Raw genomic sequence first — 21,816 nt, forward strand, 5'->3', positions numbered from 1 at the left:
TCAGATATAAATTGTTTTATTTAAAACCATTCATATTTTTCATTTGTATGATTTCGCTAGAGATTTGATGGGCACAAAACAAACTAGAAATAAGGCAAGAAAGAACGTATCACAGCATTATTTCCATATCTATGATCAGATAACTAACAAAGAATGACAGTTTACTACTATAAAACCATGGTTTACTTTCTGAAGCTGTATTTATATCATGGTTAATCAGAATAGTCTGGCTTAGTTTTGTTGGGACTTGTTTTTTGAGACCTCTCCAATCCTTTTTTATTTTTATTTTATTATATGAATGGGGATTTTGGCTCATTTGATAGGATCTCTGATATCATTATGGATATCACTATGGAGGTCACTATGTGAAAAATCCTTAGAAGATTTGTAGCAATGCTTTTTGATACAGAACTCCCTTTTCCAATTAGCCTGGATTCAAGAATGTTGGACTATATATAGTACAATCATCTCCATCAACACTGTCTGGAAATATAGACTCATCCTCCCAGGTAGGGAGCAAGAAGACTTAGCATAATTTATGGAAGGGACCTCAAGTACTAGAAGAAGAAAGCTGTCAGCTGTGATTTGGGAGACAGGACGCTATTGATCCAAGCAGAGAAGTGCAACAAACACAGCAATAAAAGAAAAGAAATGGAGAAGCAAATATGCTTTTGGTTCTTTAAAGATTCAAAACTTGAGAGTGAAAAACGACAGGACACGGACTAACCTTTGCTATAAGCAAAGAAATAAAAGTATCTCAGAAAACTTACCTGCCTTTACAGATGGGAAACTGCGCGCCCCTCTTCCCTGAAGCAAAAGCGAAAGTAAGCTTTCCGGGAAAGTTCTTCGTTATCTACGCCTCTCGCTAGAGAACGCCACAGATCCTTCGACCGAGCAAGCTCCAATCAGCGCGATCCTAACCCTGCTTGGTCCGAGAGTTGCAGGCAACGGAAACCAATGAAGTAGCGAGGGCACGTCGCTCCCTGTGTGCTTTTGGCTTCGTCCCCGTTTTGCCATTTTTCCCACACTCCTCCAGGGGGTTTCCAACCTCACCAGGGGCGTGTCTCGCTTTATTAAGAAAAGCGTGCAACCGATATTCTGCAAATCCCATATCTGACGATTCTCGACCTCGCTATACAAGGAAGTCTGGATTACAGCTGCCACAATCATTCACAGGCTTTGCTGTCAGGGTTTGGGAGCAGGTGGAAGGCCAAAATCTATCACGTTTTTCTAATTTTGTGCAAATACAATTCTAGCTGCGGTTATTACATGAATTATCAAATATTTTTTTATCTAATATTTTTGCCTTTTATGCATGTCCACCACATATGCTAATATAACCCCACACCACCACCCCCGTTTCCTGTGGCATTTCCAACATTTTGCTGATTTATCTTTAAATGTATTTGCCAACCTTGCCGGTGAAAAATGCCATCTTTGACCTATAATAGATCTTGTTAGGGTTGCATGTCTATGTATAAGTATGTTCCTCTTGCCTACACCAATAACAGATGATGCATACAGTGTTTGAAATTATAGCTGAGGTGGATAATCTGTTCCGGGCATATATTTGCTCCCCTGTTGTTGGAATAGACCATCAGCCATATGTTAAAATAGGCCAAAGATCAGGCATCCTATAAGAATATATGGATAGTTTGAAGAACTGGGTGAACTCAATCTTTCAGCAGGCACAATATCCATGTGAGTTTACTGTTTAAAATGAAATTTGGGTGATTAAATAACTACACTCTGATTTCTGCTGGTACAGATGTTTAATGAAGACAGGAACAATTAGTGGGAGAAAAAACACCTTTATATATTTGTTTGTTTATTCTATTTCTGTAGCCACCCATTTCAATCAATGACTCTGGGCGGCTTAGAATTTCACATCCTCTTCTTTTCCTCCCTCCTGCTTTTACAATCTTTATTTTTATATGGCAGGCCATAGCCACCGCCATCTCTGACAATTGGTGTCCAGGAACCATTCTTGGTCTTGTTTTGACTACAATTGTTTCAAGTTGCAATCGGAAGGATCTCCTTTCTCGAAGAGTCTACCCATCCAACCAGGACGGACATGTTGCTGATCATATCAGCCAAAGAGTATAGACTGATGGGAACTGGAAGATGAACTTTTTCTACAGTGTCCCCTGTTCTATGGAACATCTTCTGTTCAAAAATTAGAATGTCCCCAATCCTGTTAGCCTTTTGTAGGCCTAAAAACCTGACCATGTTCCCATATTGCAATTGCCTTTTTGATTCCTTAAGTAAGCACATTTACTCATTTTGAGATTGCACGTGGATTGTGACAGAATAAGGAAAAAAAATACTAGCTTTGTGCAACACTGGTTTTGAAAGGAGAGGGAGTAGACCGGGATGCTCAGGCTGTCTCTGTCAGCCACTTGTTAAAGCAATGGCCTCATTTGCAGAATGGCATGATTTGCTGCAGTGCAATCCCAGGAAAATCCACTTTTAGTTTTGTGGAGTTGCTGACAGATGCTGTCATCATGCCCATCCTTACATCTTTTTAAAAATATAAATTGTTTTAACAAAAAAAGAGAACATAAACATTAACAGAAATGAATGCAGATTAAGCAGAACAAGGAGAGAGAAAAAAATTAAAAGTGTGGAAAGGATAAAGAAGAAAAAGAATCAAGAAACTTCTGATTTCCTTTGCAGCAAAGTATGATTACAAAGTTATCCCTTTTGGATTATAAAATTCCTACTTCTTTCTCTTATCAAATTTAATCAAAGAAGTTAATTTAGCCATCTTTGCACGTTCCAGCATCTTCATCAACCACTCCCCCATTTTGTGAAGAGTCTAAATTTTTAACTGTTAGGCAGTTATGTTAGGCATAATTTTGCTGACATGTTTTCTTCCTTGAATACAAAATCCTGCATATTCGTAGAAAATCCTACTTTAACTAAATCTGATTTGAACCTTACTAACGAATGGGCTGGAGATAAGATGGACATGAGTGATGAAAGTTGCCATGCCATGTCTGCATTTTGGTCCATGGAGAGAATGGCATGTAGACATTCCAAAGCCTTTGGGATCCTTAATGATGCTAAAGTATTACACCATTGTGTAAGAATGCTAGATGAAAGCTGGTCTCCAATAATCAAATGTTCCTAACAATTTGTACAGATGTGTGATAGAATTAGGTTTCACACATGTCACCAAAAGAAGGGCAGTTAGTAAAATTTGTTTAGTTTTGGCACTGTAAGGAAATTTAATTGGAGAATAGTTCATAGAATATTTAAAGCCATAACGAAACCATATGTAGGCTAACAATTGTGCAAATTCAGTCTGTGTGTTTCCGAAAGTTATGGTTAATCAAACCATAGTTTATTGCACCTAAACCAGTATACTATACAAAGTTGGGATGGACAGCCTGACATTTCAGATCTGATTTGCTTGTGATCTTTGATCTTTGTTTTGTAGAGTCCTTACTGCAATTGTTGAAAATTGGCCCTGTGTGCTGTTAGAATGTTGATACAGCATATAAAAGTCCTGAGTAATCTAATATATTTATGATATGGTTTAAAAAATAAAGAGAGCCTTCTGGATTCCCAGGTTTGTTTTGCCCACTACTTCCTTGTTTTTTAAACTATTGACGTCAAGATGGTGTTGATTCTTAGTAGTTTCATAAATCTTTTCCAGGATGATCTGTTCCCAGTTTGAATCTTGAGCTCTTCCAATGATGTAGCCATTCCCATTCTAATCAAGTGCATCCACCTTGATGTTTATCATCCTTTTTTCTTCTTTTTTACAACTGTAATATAGCTAAATTAGAGAACACATTGGACTATGTCCTTTTCTCTTGTGTTTTGGACTTCCTCTTTTTCCAGCACTAAATTAAGATTCAGTTTCGCCAACCTCTGTATCTGGAATGGAGGAAGTTGCCATCTGGTCTTTAAGACCAGTTTTGGTCTAAAACAACAATTTTGGGCTAGCCCTGGTGTGTCATAGCCCCATGAATTTATAAAGTCCCTGCAGAGTTTTGAGAGCCTCTTGGAGTCTTCCCAGTCCTATTATAAAAACATGGTATGATTGTGAATTTGAAATGTACGTATATGAGAAAGTGCATCAGCTCTTTTTGATACTGAAGCATTGGTTTTAGAAGGCAACTATGTACCAGGAAAGAATAAAACCCACAAGATTAAGATTACAGAAACAACCTATAGCAGGAGAGAAAAATACCATCAAATTACAATAATTATTGAATTAAAAGGACTGACTGTACTAAGAAAACAGATCGAAACTCCAGAGATTCCTTAGATATTAGCTCTTCACATGGCATGCTTAGCTTCCAAACCAGATTAGTATGGCCTTAGCACCACCATTTACTTTCTGTGGCAGGTCCCTGCTTAACCAAAGTATAGGTTTGCAAATGCTAAACTGTAACTTCACACAGGATGCTAAGCCAAACTCAAATAAATTATATAAAACTTGTCTTTGGCCATCTTCTCTGAGACATTGAAACCAGAGCTCTGTAAAGCTTGAATTAATGGAATGAATCATCATTCATATTAAATTTTTGAGTAAAACAAACTTTGGTTTGAAATCGATGAACATAGATTATTTTGCTTTATAAATATTGGTTTATTTATTTAATTCAATTTATGCATCACTTGATGCTAATTGACAGGTTTATGGCTAAACATTGTGTGAATAGCTTATTCCGTAAATCTTATTTCAGTAATTATAATCCATTTCTAAAATGGTATGAGAAATCAACCACAGTTTATAAAATTGTCTTTCTTAGGTTAGTGGATTCTGCTTCCATCATTCTTAGCCCATCATTGTCAATGACTAATGGAGGATAAAACTGAACTTTCCCATAGTACAGCAAAGTTTTCAATTTCTCAGTTTTGGTAAGGAAATATCTCTGAAAAGATCATTCAATGGGTTGTCTAGCTGAAATCAAATTCTTGCTGAACAAAGAAAACATTTCCACATTTCACTTACAGTACTATAATTAATCTGTGGAATTTGCTAGTGATAATTGTGGTAATGAAAGCTGATTTAAGTGGTTTTAAAATGGCACTAGACCAGGGATGTGCAGTCAGGGGAGGCCGGGGAGGCAGGGCCTCACCATTGTCATCATGAAAAGAAAAAAAAAATTAAAAGGAAAAAAGCTGAGGTAGTTGCTGCCAGAGTCACAGTGGATGACTCTGCTTAGTGCTTAACTGTTTAAAAAAGCCTCTAAAAATTGCCCTCTGCAGGAGGAGGCGAGAGAAGCACGTGCTTCATTTAGTCTATCTTTATGATCACTTGAGCAGAGTTAAGCAAGGGTTAAAAGCCGAAAAATTCCTTATGTAGATGAGGCACATGGTTCTGAGCCAGTCCCTGAGACCAGAAGTTTAGTCTTCTAAATTTTTGGTCTCATTCTAGAGCCCATACTCAGGGAACTTCGCTCTCACCAGATTATATGATACACATTCTGGTGAGAGAGAAGTTCTTGAGGATGGGCTTCAGCAAGTGTCCGAAATATTAAACCTCTGGTCCTGGTTACTAACTGACATTGGATCCCGAAATGTTATCCTGGGACACATATATTTGCCTTCCTTTGATAAAGATGAACAATCTATTCATAGAAAACCCATTCTTTTTTTTTTTATTCAAATCAAAATGAGGCATACTACATGGCACTAACACATAATTCAGATATCGTACTAAACAATAATTAGCTGGGATTATGTAATAAATAAGCTGTTATTTATAGGCATTATTTATTGAGCATCACAGCCCAGTGTGCTGTTCTCTACACCTGATCTGCCTTAGGACTGGATGACTGAACACTGCTAATTCTGGACAATGCTGTGTCTCTGTTGCTCCCAGATTTTGATTCTATTTTTGTTGCTGAAAGGTGGGTAGCCAGTACAGCAAGTATTGCTTTCCTTCTGATTAAAAAACGTTAAGGAAAAAATTGTTGTGTTTCACTAGTCAGATACAATGGGTAATCCATCTTTGTAAGGAAAGTACACATCAGAGATTGGTTTCTGCTGGTTCAACCTGGATCGGCAAACCGGTAGTGGTGGCGGCAAGAGGCTCCATCCACCCACCCAGACGCTTCTGTGCATGCACGCACAAGCAAATCAGTAGTAAAAGAAATCGAAACGCATCACTGGTCCATATGTGTGTAGATTTCTACACTTGGAAATGCAGATGGGTTTTATTTTCTTTCCTTGTAGCCATTATGTAACAATTAATCACTGACGTATTATGCAATTGATAAATTACTGCACTGAAATAATTTGTGTGTATGTGGGTTCATAGGAGGTTTGGGTTATTGTTCTCTTCCTTTTTCTATAACAATACATTAGAGAGATCAGCTTTGCTGCTTATCAGTCTTCAGAGAAAAATCTATTGCGGTTATTAATCAAGGAATTTTTTTAATGGCATCTTTTTTACTGGCCTGGCTTATGTGCCATGTTCAAGGCCTAAATTCAGTGAAATTTAGGTTTGGGAAAGATCTCTGCAGGCTTTTAATAGAACATGTTTGATGAGCCAGAACAATGCAAATCTATGCCATCCGACCTCCTCTCATGTTAGTCTTTTGGATCAAAAATTACTGAAATATTTGTGGCATGGATTAGAAATACCTACAGATATTGTTGAGAAAAAAATGGTAAGAGGAGAGATGACAATGTAACTTAACCAAACATTGAGTTCATTAACAAAAACAGCTATGACATATTGATATGTTACAGATAAGCTGGTTACACACAGAGAGAGCCTTCATAGAAGACACTTAATCTGTTTATGGATTTAACATCTTTTCTGGCTTTCCATAACAAGCTATCCAAGTCTGGGTTTTCGTAACCGAGAACCATTAAAAAACAAACATTAGCACCAGTGACGTGCGGTGAGGTTTATGGCTGGCGAGGCAGCAATTTTTTTAGACTTGTGGACTTCAACTCCCAGAATTCCACAGCCAGGCATTCTCAGTTCCGATTTAAAGTGACAGCATTTGTTTTTCTCCTTTGCTAAATAAGTTTCCTTCTTTCTTTTTCTTCTTCCTTCCTCTCCTTCCTCTCTCTCTCCCTCTGTCCTCCCTCTTTCAAAAAACAAACAAACACACACACACACACACAAAGTTGGACCAGGAGGATGAAGTTTGAATTCCTCCATCTCCCTCCGACCCACACGTACCTTTTCCAGCTGTTTCAGAGAGGATTTCAACTCTGCTCTTGCCTGCCATCATGAAAAGAAAAAAAATGTAAAAGGAGAAAGGCAAGAGCTGAGGTCAGGCCGGGCTAGTTGCTGCCAGAATCACTGTAGATGACTTTGCTTAACTGTTTAAAAAAGCCTCTAAAAATCACTCTGCTCGAGTGATCATAAAAAGTCAGACTAGATGAGGCATGTTGTTCTCCTGCCTCCTCCTGTAGAGGGTGCTTTTTAGAGGCTTTTTTAAAACAGTTAAGCACTAAGCAGAGTCATCCATGGTGACTCTGGCAGCAACTAACTCAGCCTGACCTCAGCTCTTGTCTTTTTCCTTTTACATTTTTTTTCTTTTTATGATGACAGTGGTGAGGCTCTGCCTCCCCTGCCTGCATGTCTCTGATTAGCACTAACACATCTTATCTTGTTGTATAATTATGACTACTAGGTTTTTAGCTGAACCAGTTAAACGATTTACATGTGGCCATGTTTAACTATTAGACAGGTTGGGTTAGCTCTTAAAGCAGGGGTTCTCAACCTGTGATCTTTCGACCCCTGAGGGTTTGCGATTCACAGGGAATCTGGGAAGACTTGAAGAAATGTTATGATTTAAATCTTGAGTTAAGTCTTGGGGGTCTGTGGTCATAGTCCGTGGCCATAAGAGGGAATCCATGGTGAAGAAAATGTACTGTCATAAAAAATAATATTCAGATGTTTTGCAATAAATGATTATAATTCTTTCCCCGTACAAGGATGGCAACCTTGCCATTGTGGACAGGTGCTCTGGGGAGTAAAAATATTGACCCTGAAGTTTTTTGGTAACCTAACTCCTGATATTTTTCTTCTAATGTTTCTTCTGTAATGTTTCTTCATCACTTTGACTTTATTTATTGTATTTTTAGGTGTGGAAAACACTGATGCTCAAAAAGGTAAGAACACACCTGAGTAAAGGATAGTCAACTTAATAATGGGGGAGGAAAAACCTAGAAAAGAGATGTCATAAAATTGAGTTTAAGCACTCAAAACATAGTTTTCCAATAGTCCTGTTATTCTTCTGTTATTCAGACAAAAAGAAAGGAAGTATGCAACTGCTTAATTAGTTCCTTTATAATTGTATATATACTTGTCTAATTTATCTTACTAGAATAAGCTATTGCCAACAAGACTATTTATGTTACTATGCCCAACAAGGCTATTCAAATAACTATGCCCAACAAGCCTATTCAAATAACTATGCCCAACAAGCCTATTCAAGTTACTATGCCCAACAAGGCTATTCCACCACATAAAGTGTCCTCACACATTATATTACAGTATGATATGCTGGTTTAACATAAGGTGACCAGATTTTAACATTGGTAAAGAGGGACACCATTGACCGGGGGTGGGTGGGGGGTTTTGATTTAAAAAATCAGGACTTTTCAGCCCCACTCCAAGAACCTTCCTGTAAATAGTCATAAAATATAATTATATGAATTAAATGCTGCCTTATTCAAGGATATAAATTATTGGCTATTTTTAAAAAATTAAATGTAATATAGGCAGTCCTCAATATACAACAGTCCATTTAGTGACAGTTCAAAGTTATAATGGCACAGAAAAAGGACTTCTACTGTTTTTCACACTTACGTTCATTGCAGCATCCCCATGGTCACGAGATTTACATTTGGATGCTTGGCAACTGACACAGATTTATGACAGTTGCAGTTTTCCAGAGATATGTGATTCTCTTTCTCTCTGACAAGCAAAGAATGGGGAAAGCAGATTCACTCAACAACCATGTTACTAATTTAATTGCAATGATTCACTTAACAAATGTGGCAAGAAAAATTGTAAAATGGGGCAAAACTCAATAAATTTCTCACTTAATAACATAAATTTTGGGCTCAATTGTGGTCGTACATTGAGGACTACCTGCACTTATCTTCACTGTTACTTCATTCTGCTGTAGCATTACGTTTCATAAGAACAAGCTTGTTCTTTCAGAATTGTGGAATTATTATATAACTGTCTACCTTTAGAAAATGTTCTCTTGAGTTAAACTCAGCTCCTATAATTTTATTGATTTGTCATAATTTTCTTAGCAGTAGTATGGAAATAGTCATTGTTGCTTTTGGACAATTTTTAATATTTTCCTATTAAATATACAGTACTGAGATTCCCAGGTGGGTTCCCCTCCAATTATTAGCCAGGTTCAACCCTGCTCATCTTTTTGAGAGCAGGCAAAAACAGCCAGGTTACATCCCTACAAATTGAAAGCTAAATGGAAAAAACAACAGTTTCAAAAATAACCTGGCCATTTTTGAATATGTTTATGATTTCTCCAGGAACTGAGCTAGACTCAAGGAAGATTATATCTTGTAAAAGGAATTATAGGGAAAACACTGAAATAGTTTAATCAGCAGAAGCACGTCTGCTTGATTCAGCAACAAGTATTATTAAATTCAGTGAGGCTCCTGTTGTCTTCTAGCCTCCTTCAAGCTAATTCACTCAAGATCTGCACCTCTGTACTAAGACTTCAGTTCCCAAAGTTCTCAGGCAGGCATTTAAATCTGTTGTTTAGGAATTCTGGGTGCTGTAGTCTCCATTCTGCCAGGTTGGAAAATGCATTGATACTACTGAATGTATTTACTGTAGGATCCAATTATGCTCTGCAGAATTGTGCATACTGTATGGGAGAAGTTCTGGCAGATGGGACGGAGTGAGCCGGAGGGCGTGTGTGGCACTTACAGGGCCATCCGGAGAGGCGAGCTTCCCAGAGGCTGGTCTCCCACACCCCATGCCCTCCCCTCCAGCCGGGCGATGCCACCGAGCTCTTTACCACCAGCGACTCTCTGGAAGAAAGAGGCGGGCATGGAGTTTGTCTGCCACCCCAACTCCACCTTGCCCGGTCACACCCTCTTGCCCTGCGGAGGGCTTGCTCGGTGAAGAAGACGCCTGCAGCATCAGTGCCAGCAGGCAGCCAGGCGGGGTGCAGAGGGAGGGAAGCACCGCTGCAGGTAGTTCGAGGCGGCACGCCTTGTCACAAGCGGCTCTCCAGCCACCTGGAAGGAAACAGCGAATCGAAGGGTGGGCTGTTGCCCCCCGTGAGAAAAGGGGCTGCTGGGGGTCGCAAGACTGCTTCGTTTCTGGTGGGTAGTTCTAAGCGAGGTGGCAAGAAAACAATGTGCAATTCAGTAAGGCTTACTCCTTAATATATTAGTTCAGGACTTATAGCTTAATGATGTCGGTTTTTGAGTTTGAGTTGAGTTTGAGTTTATTGGTCTTGTATGCCGCCCACTCCCGAAGGACTTCGGGCAGCTTACAATAAACAAGGGAAGGGGATAAATAAACAAAACAACACTTTAAAATACATAACAGTCACAGTTTCCATGGGGCTGGATATTTCGAAAGCCCCCCAGCCTGCTGGAGCAGCCAGGACTTAACGGCTTTGCGGAAGGCCGGGAGGGTAGTAAGGGTCCGGATCTCCATGGGGAGGTCATTCCAGAGGGCTGGAGCTGCGACAGAGAAGGCTCTCCCCCAGGGAGTCGCCAGCCAACATTGGCTGGCAGATGGGATCCGGAGAAGACCTAACCTGTGAGATCTAATCGGTCTATGGGAGGTAATTGACAGGAGGCGGTCTCTCAGGTCCTATGCCATGTAGGGCTTTATAGGTAACGACCAGCACCTTGAAGTGGGTCCGGAGACTAATGGGTAGCCAGTGCAGCTCGCGGAGGATAGATATGACGTGGGTGTACCTGGGTCATCCACAACCCTCCCTTTCAAGAGGCAGCAGGTTATTTTAAACAAGGTGGCTGGGCGCGATTCAGTGGATGCAGTAAGGGCGGCAAAATGCGAACATTTCGCTGCCCGTATTGCTACGAAATAGGCTCTGATAAAGGCTCTCATCAGTGCTCAGTCTGACTCAGATTTACTGGCCCTCCAGCGGCGCTCTAGGCATCTCTTTTCCATATTATATCTTTTCAATTTACTATTGCATAGCAACGTTGTGTGCTATAGTGCAGAATCCTGATGCTATTGCGAGTAGGATAAGTCTTCCCTTGAATATCTAGGCTTTCTGCTTTCTGAAAGCATCGAACTGAGAGATTAAATATTTCTCTCAACGGATTGGGATTTGTGATATTCTTGTTCCTACAGAGTCGGCTATTCTTTAGGCGAAGCTACAGCGCCTTTTGTCCTCTTTTGGAAGCTGTCTCTTGTGACGTTTGCGAGCCAATCAACAGTGTGGCTTTGAAAACCTGCGGCATGATCATGCTACGCAGGAGTGAGTGTTTCTCCCCGAATATGGAGGACGTAGTAGGCAACTTGTATGTATTCTAGAAAATCAGTAAGCCCCACTGGCGGGCCCTATCTGCCACGGCCTTGCAGCCTCTTTACATTGGTAAAAATAATTTTTTAAAAAAAAATTGGGATTTTTTAAGAACGTGGCGGGATGCGGAACAAATTGTGTGAAATCATGACTGTCCCACCAAAATCGGGACGTCTGGTCACCTTAGTTTAACAGCTGCAGACAGCAAGGCACCAGAGAGAGTGATCAATTCTGCACAAGAAACCATTGGTTGCCCTCTGACACCACTGGATGCCATTGCCAGATCTCGTTGCTTTAGCAGAGTAAGGAAGATACTCTGAGATGATTCACACCCTGGTTAGTTTCTCTTTGCACTTTTATCATCAGGCAGAAGGCATCAAAGTATAGCCAGCCGAACAAACAGGTTTAAAGATAGTTTCTATCCTTGGGCTGTGAGACTTTTAAATACAACTAGTCACTCCATGAACATGTTAATTTTTTTTCTTTCTTTTTTCATTTCTGTTATAATTTTGCACCAGTGAGGTTAAAACCAATTTTGTTGGTTTGTTAAAACCAATTTCATATGGTTGTTCCATAGGCCTACTATATTCATGACTTATTCTAAGATATTATACACTGGTTGATAACCCAGCATTGCCTGGGTATTTATTTATAGGGTGAAAATGTCCAAACCAAACATAATTTCTAATGTTGGATTTTTCCCCTTTACCCGAGGGAGCCCCCTTGTGGAATACTGTGAAATCGTTACCATGGCAACTCCACTGCACTGCACTGGACAGTAGAAGCCATTTTACAGCAATACAATAGAAGCTATTTTAAGGCCCAACAGGCTGTATCTTAACAGAACACACACACCTAGGGATGTTAGGGGTGTCTTACCTCCACAGTATTTGCTTCCAGAGAGTAAGTCATCTGTGTACCAAGTTTGGTTGAAATTGCTCGAGATGTTCCAGAGTTACATGTAATATATTCATAGCATGTAATATATGATATGTATCATAAGGAATAATTTCCAGACTTACAAATAAGCCTTTACATACACAGACACAGACACAGACACACACACACATAAACACACCTATTTATACCTTTAAAAATATTTCTTGCCATGGGTTTTAGGTTTTGGCCAGGGAATTTAGAAAGAGCATAGCAGTTTATAACTATTCTTTAGTTTAGTAGGAAATCCGTACATATTTGAGCCTTCTTTTCTCAATCATCTATGAAACTTACTCATTTTCAAGATGAGCAAATGCATATTATGCTTCAATGTAGTCCAAAGAAAGTCAAGAAACAGAAGACTGTGACTACATGTACAAAGAAGGAGATTAAAAATGCACACACTTGCAAATGCAGTGTAGTGTAGGGCCTGTAGACTTCCATGTGGTCACACCCTTTGTATGTGGATGAGAATAGACCCTCTGCAATATAAAGAGACTGATCATCTGGACAGTATGTGCATGGAATCTGTGTACTTTATGGGCCTCTTGTGCTTATTAATAAACATATCTGAGAGCTAGGTAGGACACACAAACACACACGCCCGCACGCACACACAATGTACATTTTCTCTCTTGTTTAAATGTTACTTTTCATTTAATTCCATTGTTTACATTTTTGTAAATTATGCGTAGCATGAAAGCTATGAATATTGCTGAATTCCAGTAGAAATTCCAGCAGAAATTCCAGCATCCCTTATAATTGGCCATGACAATTGGAGTTGTAATTAGCAAAATTTGGTTGCTGCCTCCATCTATCTCTTGTTGCTTGATCAACACCCATCTGCCCATTCTTTCTACAGCTTTCTTTCTATCTAGTGTTAGATATAATTAATTTCAATGTAATTACTTTTAGTTATGACTCATCCAACTTTGTAAATATATGGCAGTTGTCAACAACATTTAAGGGATAAAATATATGACACCTGGCTAAGCAAACACAAAATGTTTTTAAACATCAGTAGATAATTTGGAATCCTTTAAATATATTTGCCGCATTCCCAATCAATGGAATGGCAAGGAATTAAAAGATACCTGGAGGAGATATTAATTTGTTTACTGTTTTGTAAAAGATTTCTGGAGGGCGCAGATATTTTTTTATCATGAAATTACCTGGGGAACCCCTATTTTTCTTATCTACCTATAAGGAAAGGTTTTGCTACTAATTATAGATAAATGATAATATATTCAGAGTATTATAGAATAGAATACCAGAGTTGAAAGAGACCTTGGAGGTTTTCTAGTCCAACCCTCTGCTTAGGCAGGATACTCTATACCCGTGATGACAAGCATGCTGGAAGTGGCATATAGAGCCATCTCTCTGGGCATAACAGCCGTTGGTCTTCCACATAGAAACGCTGGCTAGCTGCTCTTCACATTTGTGGAAGCGTCAGAAACCAGAAGAAGAGTTTCCCGGTGTATATGTGCACACTGGGAAGCTGAGTTTCCAGTGCATGCAGGCATGCTGGCCAGTTGGTCTTCTAGAAACTGGAAGGTCAGGTGACCGGTGCATGCATGCGCCCTGGGGAACTGCTCTTCCGGTTTCCGGTGCCCTCCTGTACTCTCCCGTTTCACCACATGGTGCTGAAAAGGTTCGCCAAAACTGCCCTATACTATTTCAGGCAAATGGTTGTCAAATTTCTTCTTAAAAACATCCAGCATTCAAGTAGATATTTAACATATTTTATTATTATATGTGGTCATTAATCTACTGCTATTCTCATATGTCTTTCTAGTAATCATTTTTCTTATCTATATATATGGGATATCTTTCCTCACCTTAACAAGTATCCAGAGCTTTTGTTACCTGTCGGAGATGATCAGGCTAAGCCTGAGGGAGGGGTCTAATGTATCATCAGTCATGAGTTCCTTTCATGCCCACGAGATCTAAGTTTAGCCCACCTTGAATTCCTTCTACTCTTTATCTTCTGCTAATTTCCCTTCGCCACTAGTAATTCCGATTCTTGTATACCTTTATATTCATTTGAACTGTCTGGAGCTCCTGAGTTTCCTGGCAGTTGACACTACTCCCTCACATGAACTAACCAATCACAACTCTTTCATTTTGTTGATTCATTCTAATCCTTTCATTCTTCCACCATCTGGTTACAAATTCTCTACTATATTAGGATGTCGACCTAAGTGGAATAGGACCAGCTTGTTATTTGGATGGAACCCTTTCAAGAATTGGGAAGTTGAAAAAAAAAGTAAGACGACAGTTGCCATTTAAATATTTTTACCAAGAAAACTGTATGTCCCTGTGAGACAGAGGTGGGTTCCTACCGGTTCGCACTGGTAGAACCTTTTGGTCAAATCTACCGAACCGGTGAGAGGAAGTTCCAATGGTGGACCCGGAAGTAAGTTCTGGAACGCCTGCCCCGGCTCTGTCATTCTCTCTCTCTTGTCCCCGTCTGTCTGGAAGTTGCTCCATTGCTCGTTCCTCCCTCATGTCCGCATTATCCTATCCCTGCCCACTGCTCACTGATTGACTACCTCACCCATCCCCCCGCCCACCTCTAAGAACCCTATCTAAACCCACTTACCTTTTTTCCTGTTTGGCTCTCTATTGCTGCCTACCAATTCCGAGGAAGTAAGTTGCAACTAAGCGTGGGGCAGGATGGGGGGGGGGCTGCTGTGCCCCTGCACTATAAGTGTATCTGGTGACCTTTTGCAGCCTTTAAATGGCAGAGAAGCCGAACTCCGCTGCCCCCATTCACAGAGGAGAGACGGCTCCCTTTATGCCCCCCCCGGCCCCCTCTCTCCCAGGGGTCGAAGCACCTGAATGGGACAGGCAGACTGCCACAGCTCCATTGAGAAGACATTTCTGAGGAGAGAAACTTCTCCGGTCCAGCTGCACCCAAGCTGGTAGAGCGCCTGCAACCGCTGGCCCATCGCCAGGGAGACAGCCAGTGCAGGAGAGGTCCGTGGTTGCTCCAATTGCATGGGCGCTCCACCAGTTCGGGTGCAGCCAGACCAGAGAAGTTTCTCTTCCAGTTCCTACCAGTTCACACCAGTTCAGTAGAACCGGTTCGTCAAATCTATCGAACCGGTTAGAAGAGGTTCCACCAGTGGACCCGGAAAGCAGGCCACACCTACAGAAGAGGTTCCAAAAATTTTTGAACCCCACCCCCCCCACACAGACAGACAGACAGACTCACACAGAGAGAGAAAGAGAAAGGAAGAAAGAAATAAAAAAAGAAAAAAAAGAAAAAGTGAGAGATGAAAGAAAAAAAGGAAAAAGGGACAGAGAGACAAAAGGAAGGAGAGAGAGAGAGAAAACACATGGCCAGCAAGCCACTCCCACCAGGTCCCATGGCCGGCAAGGAGGCCACACCCACAGAGTAGGTTCGAATTTTTTTTGAAACCCACCATTGTTGCATCGCCTCTAGGAAGCTTTTAGAGTGCTCCTGGGGGCTGGCGAGGGCAGTAATGAGTAAATAACGGACCAAATTTTGCTCAGTTTTGCCCCTCCTCTGTAGGAGGCTTATAGGAGCACTCTATAAGCCTCCTAAAGGCTATTTATGCCCCCACTTTTTTTTTGACAAAAAACAGGCCCATTTTAAATGGCCCTTTTTGGGAGGTCTGCAGTTTTTTTTTAATTTGCCTCTTCAAAATCTTGGTACTTTATCCTGGGCCCATAGCTTCTTGATTGGAAATTATTCTATGAAAGTGTGTAAAAATACCTAAGATCCATCTACTTTGGTTTGCTTCAGTGTTTAATACACAGCATTATATGTAATGATATCAGAACTTGTGTTTCCCTAAACCAGAAGCTGAAACATCCCTTCTAGATTTGATGGCTAATCATTAAAAAATCTATTAACTTCATAATTAAGCAGTTCAGAGGAATACAGCCTACATACCTTATCCATAATGTAGGTTATTAAAAGATTAGACTCATGGCTGCAGCTGTTAATTGGCATAGCATTTATTTATACATATTTCCCTTGAGGGAAAGAAAATACATTAATTACCATCAGACTATACCTCTTAGGTTGACCTGAGCAAGTCAAATACATATAAAGGGCCAACTATGGAAACTTGCAGTTCTCTTGTGACTGTTGTGATGTAAAGAAGCTCATGCCCCTCTTTGCCTGCCTCTTTTTTTCTTTACTCAAAATGAATCCTCCTGAAATTTCATGCCTCAAAGAGACCAATGTATAAGAATTCATGTTCCAAAGCACTGTTCAGATCACAGAATTTAAATTGCATATTAATTTGCAGGTGAGGAAAACGGCCTTCATTTCCATGCTTTTTATGAAATGATTTTTCAAGCCAAATGACTTGATATATATTTGTATCTATTTCACAATTAAACCTGTATTTATAAACAGGGTGCTTGTCTGATAATGTACTGATTAAACAGATTTAGATACATTAGAACTTAGTAAGTTTGCAAACAAGCCAGCTGAAACCAATTCCAAGGCATCGGTCAACTGCCTGTTGGGAACTGGGTTGTGCAAGCAAGTGACGCTTCATCAGTGCATGGGTGGTATTATGTAGAATGCAAAACCATTTCCAGCCTGCTGATCTGTGGAAGTTTTTTTCCTGCGGTGCCCAAAGGGGGTTTGGGGTTTTTTTGTTTTAAAAGATAGCTAATGTTGCGCTGAGAGTGGGATCAGAAGATCACATTCTAGCAATAGCAGAATTGGACATTTCCATTTGAAGTTTAGGATAACTCCATTATTAAAATTAATAGGGACTAGGGAAATAAAACAGGAAGAAAACACTTTAAAAGATTTGAAAAGGGAATGGGAGAAGCAGCAAGATAGCTGGGGAAAAGAGACAGAGGTCAGAAAAAAAGCTTTAAAACTAAACAGTGGGCAAAGGTAGAGAGGGGAGAGAAAGCTAGAATGTTTAGTCAAAATATAGATTTAAAGGCAGATTAAATAAAAGGCTTTAAAAAACCTAAAAGAAGAATTTGGGAGAAACCCCCCGCCCCCCTTCCCCCCCAAAAAAACAATGAGTAAAAATTTGGATAGGCAAGAGATGTTGGATAAAGGAAAAAGAAAGGGAAAGTAAAAAAATATTTTATGAAAGTATTTTAATAATGTGTATTTTAATTAAAAAGTATTTTTAATAATATAGAATTATATAAGTAAATGATTTGTAGTGAAATATTAGAATTAAGCAAAAGGTGATTAGATAAATGAATGAATATACTTTCATATAAACATGTGTATTATTAGTAGAATTATATGGACTAGAGGATTGGAAAGAACATGAATAGATGATAGTTTTAATTGAAAATTAAAGTTTGAATGATGATATTAGAAAAAAAATGAAATACATATATTTTAAATGCTTTAAATGATTGTGTTCAATATTGTGAACATTGGAGGTGGGTATGGACAAATGAGGCAAAACAGCTTTAATTCAAACACTTTGTTAATATCACTAGCTAACTGCAACTGCTTTAACTATGAATGACCAGAACAGAGGTTTCCCCATCTGACAGCTCCTTAAATACCCCACTATCAGATGGCTTAGCCAATCAGCATCCAGGGCAGCTCCCTCCTCTGGCACGGAGCTGAATACATAACAGATTGTTATTGGTTTACCAGGTTTATATTGAGATATTGAAAGGATGGATCTGTTTATATTAAACAGACATGAAGAGTAAAATAATGGAAATATGATTACCAAACAGATGGAATATGGGAAACAGAAATGTCATTACCATGTCTTTGAAAATAATAGTGATAGGAAGGGAAAAAATTAAAATAGGGATAGAAATAAAAGGGGAAATATAGTATATGTATATCAATATATTAAGATATATGAAAGAGTAAGAGGAAGGTTTAGAACTGAAGGGTGATAGTAAAAGATATGGGCAAATAATATGAAATAATGAAAATGAAATGTAATAACTATGAGTTATAATTCTATGCTTGTTTGTACTGAAATGTATGATACTCAGTTATCACACTACTCATGCAGGGATATATATATATAAACAATATAAAATAAAAAAGAATAACTCCATGAACTCAAAGCCCCCAAATCTGAAGGCTCACACTGCTTCCCAGGACTGCATTGCCAACTTTGACACACTCAGCCAGCTGAGTTCCTGAAAATAAAAAAAATAAAAAAACAAGTGTCAAAATCCAGTATAATTAATGTGCTGTGAAGTAAATCTATATGCACCCCATATTATGTTGACTTTAATTCCCAGAAAGCAATGGCTACAGTGGTGGGGACTGACCAAGAAAGGTCGTAATAGTCCATTGTTCTTGCTACAATATGGTCTACGTAGAAAGAAATGCTCCTTACTGTTACTCATATGGCCAATACCAAAATATATATTAAACCCAAAGTAGAAGGGGATTTAATATATGATATAGCCTTAAGAGAAACGAAGTAGTCCATACACCGAGAAACCAAGAAACAGTCAACAGGGAACTATGTACATTTAGTGCTATCAAATCTGGGCTGCAAAATTTCACAAGCGCACTATAGCATCTTCAGTTTCGCTTTGCATCCATGTCCCAGAGATACTTTTTCAGATGACAACTGCACTTCCTTTGTTTTTTCTTGAAGTTGTTTTCCTTCTCATTTAAGAAGCTTCTTCAGTTCTTGGATGAGAAGCAAAATGTCTTCAAGGAAAAACAAAAAAGTTGCCTTTTGAAAAAGCACTTTTGCAACATTAGACATTTTCCAGTCATGGATGTTTTCTGGATTTTTTTTTCAAATCAGATCTAATAGTCTCAATTAGGAGATGTTCAATAAGAAAGCAGATGAAGATTTGATGAATGAATAAAGGTGGTTCTTTGTCTGAGCTCTTTAATCCAGAAGACAGCAAGCAGCTATTCAAGATAACACAGATTTATATATTAAGTTTATCAATGGAACGCAAAGTAGTTTATATCATATACCCTTGATTACCTGACCTCCACAACAATTATCCTATAAAATTAGATTAAGATGAGCATAAGCAATAGTTCTAAACCATCTTGTGAGCTTTCAGAACTGAAGATGGACCTGAGTCTGGATGTCGTGGTCCTATTCTAGCATTAGAACCACTAAATCCTAGCGACTGAAATTGGGACAGGGCCCAAAGCTTAATCAATATAAAAAACTAAAAAAAAACCCAGTAAGCTATTTAATCAGGCAGAAAGAAACTTCATTAACTACATACTATTCTCTTAGGAAAAAAAGATATGGACTTGTAAAGATAAAGTAAATACACAGGAATAAATAAAATTAATGGACTCTACCATTGGAATATATTCACCAAAGTGTCATCCCCATAAGACTCTGTGGACATATCCATATATTTTTCTTGGCAATAGTTTAGAACTGTCCTGACATTCTCTTCTCTTGGGGTACTTTTTTGACTTCCAGTATGATTAGCAAACCTAGCTGCTTCTCATTCAAATAGAAACCAGGTCTTATATTGCTTAGTTTTCTTCATGGTTGCCCAAAGTAGGCCAAGTGGTGCCACAAGCCACTGTTTCTTATCTCCGAATTGGCTCCTCTCTTACCTGTCCATGGTATCTCACCTGCATTCACTTTGAGCCAATGAACAGCTTTTCCTTCTAGCAGCTCCCACTCATCTTTCTGCTCTGCAGCTTTCAAATGAAGCCAGAGAACAGCCAGCACTGTTGCCCATATATCTGGGGTCACCTGAAAACAATGGTGGGAAAAAGACACAGAATGAGCCTAACATATTATTCCTAAGCAGGTATGCATAATGTTTGGCCAAATGATGTTTAGTAACTATTTAATAGCTAAATGCTATTGCAAGTGAAGGCTGTTGTGCAGAATACAGAAGAGTGTGTTGAAGAAGGCAATGGATACCATATTATTCATTGATAATAGTTAAATTCCCTATTTTGCATTGTATGATGGTCAAGGCTGCCTCCTCTCCAGCACTGTTTTTTTGGCAGTTACATTCTATGTCCTACCATGGAGAAATCTTTGCTTGATCATCTGAATGCTCTATTTCAGGAATGTCAAACTCAATTTCAATGTGGGACAATGTGGGTTGGGTTTGACCTCAGAGAGCCAGGGATGGGTGTGGCCATGGTGGGCATGGCCAGCTCGACATAACTCGTGTTGGGGGCACCTGTGGTGGCCAAGTGCTAAGGCAGGACTTCCCTGAGACCATCCTTCACTCTCATAACCTTCCTTCCTTCTCTTCCTTTCTTCTTCCTTCCCCTCTTTCCTTATTTTTCCTTCCTTGGTCTTTTACCATCTTTCTTTTTCTTTCCTTTCCCTTTCTTCATTTTTTGTTTCTTTTGATAGTCCTCTGCCAGAAAAAATGGAGCCCGGGGTCCCCCATGCTCTCTTTTCGGCAGCAATGGCCTCCTGCAGCCTCCTGGGCTCTGTTTTCACTGGAATAGGGCTGCAGGAGGCTGGGCCTTTGCTGTTTCCAAGATGGCCCCATGGGCTGGATCTAAGCATCCTGCAGGCCAGATCTGGCCTCCAGGCTTATATTTGACACCCCTGCTCTATATTATGTGTGAAAACGTGAAGTTAAGATGCTACAGGCTTTAGGGGAAGAGACTGCATAAGATGTTTCTGCCCTTCCAGTCCCCATTATGGCAAAATCAGTGATTAAATGGAGAGCAAGCATGCATTAGCTTGCCGTCCCACCTATTTTGACACCTCCCATCTTCACAAGAATGCTATTTTACACTCTATCAATGCCATGATGTTTTTAGTAACAGTCAGCTTAGTTCAGATTTTGTCATTTAATGTCTTCCAGATCTTTTCAATCACAGTGCATCTGGAGGGATCTAGAACGCATAACGTAACCCTAATCTTATATTCCATTCCTTCAAACAATATAGCCTTTTCTAATCATAAAAAGCATTCTTGAAAACAAATGAATCCCACCTGCAGTAAATGCCATAAGATCTCTACAGACTTACATGGGCTGGTGCTTTGCCTGAGATCTCAGCCTCATTCAGGCCTAGTATAGTGGCTAGAGCAGACCCATGAGGCCAGGAGCCATCTGCATTTTGCAGGGATACCAACTTCAATAGGGGAGATTCTTCCTCCTGAGGTCTGCAAAGTCCTGGATCTTGAGCTGTCAATATCAATATCAAAGCACATTGAGAATCCATCAAGATTTATACAATATTTACCTTCCATTTCCTCTTGGCTGATTTCTTCATACCGAACATGGCATTTAAACTGAACTGAGCAATTCTAGCTAAAAATATAGAGGCAAAAACCCACAGTTTTGGAGGTAAATATACTTTTGACACAAGCTTTGGAGTGTCTTTTTTAGATATAAGAACCAGAGGTGGGTTGTTGCTCAGTCAAACTGGTAGTGGCAGTGGCGAGAGACTCTGCATGCACAGAAGTTTTGTGCACGCATGAGCATGAGCAAACTGGTA

At 39.6% G+C, this 21,816-nt stretch overlaps 1 protein-coding gene and 1 long non-coding RNA gene across 9 annotated transcripts in view; one reads left to right on the forward strand and one right to left on the reverse strand.

Annotated features, from left to right (window-relative positions):
* Nucleotides 1-21,816, reverse strand: part of LOC106540594 (von Willebrand factor A domain-containing protein 5A-like) — a 72,469-nt gene that overhangs the window by 23,656 nt on the left and 26,997 nt on the right. Inside the window, exons 19-21 of one of the 8 annotated variants that reach the window (XM_087713743.1) lie at nucleotides 21,346-21,503; nucleotides 19,972-20,095; nucleotides 16,376-18,539 (exon numbers count right to left, since the gene is read on the reverse strand). The exons of 6 other annotated variants lie outside the window; for them this stretch is intronic. In XM_087713743.1, coding sequence (XP_087569869.1) covers nucleotides 18,460-18,539; nucleotides 19,972-20,095; nucleotides 21,346-21,503 — 362 coding nt within the window. In that variant the 3' untranslated portion in view covers nucleotides 16,376-18,459. Of the gene's footprint in view, nucleotides 1-770; nucleotides 832-16,375; nucleotides 18,540-19,971; nucleotides 20,096-21,345; nucleotides 21,504-21,816 lie in introns of those variants that run through there. One more of the 8 variants, XM_087713746.1, reaches the window with a different exon arrangement.
* LOC148046228 (uncharacterized) overlaps nucleotides 1-21,816 on the forward strand; it is a 33,116-nt gene that overhangs the window by 1,926 nt on the left and 9,374 nt on the right. Inside the window, exon 2 of the long non-coding RNA XR_015696469.1 lies at nucleotides 8,068-8,094. This is a non-coding gene — a long non-coding RNA (uncharacterized LOC148046228). The remainder of the gene's footprint in view (nucleotides 1-8,067; nucleotides 8,095-21,816) is intronic.

The sequence above is a fragment of the Thamnophis sirtalis genome, unplaced genomic scaffold (genome assembly GCF_051295495.1).
Source record: "Thamnophis sirtalis isolate CommonGarterSnake01/CBP01778 unplaced genomic scaffold, rThaSir2_p1.2 scaffold_4, whole genome shotgun sequence".
NCBI classification, from domain to species: Eukaryota; Metazoa; Chordata; class Lepidosauria; order Squamata; family Natricidae; genus Thamnophis; species Thamnophis sirtalis.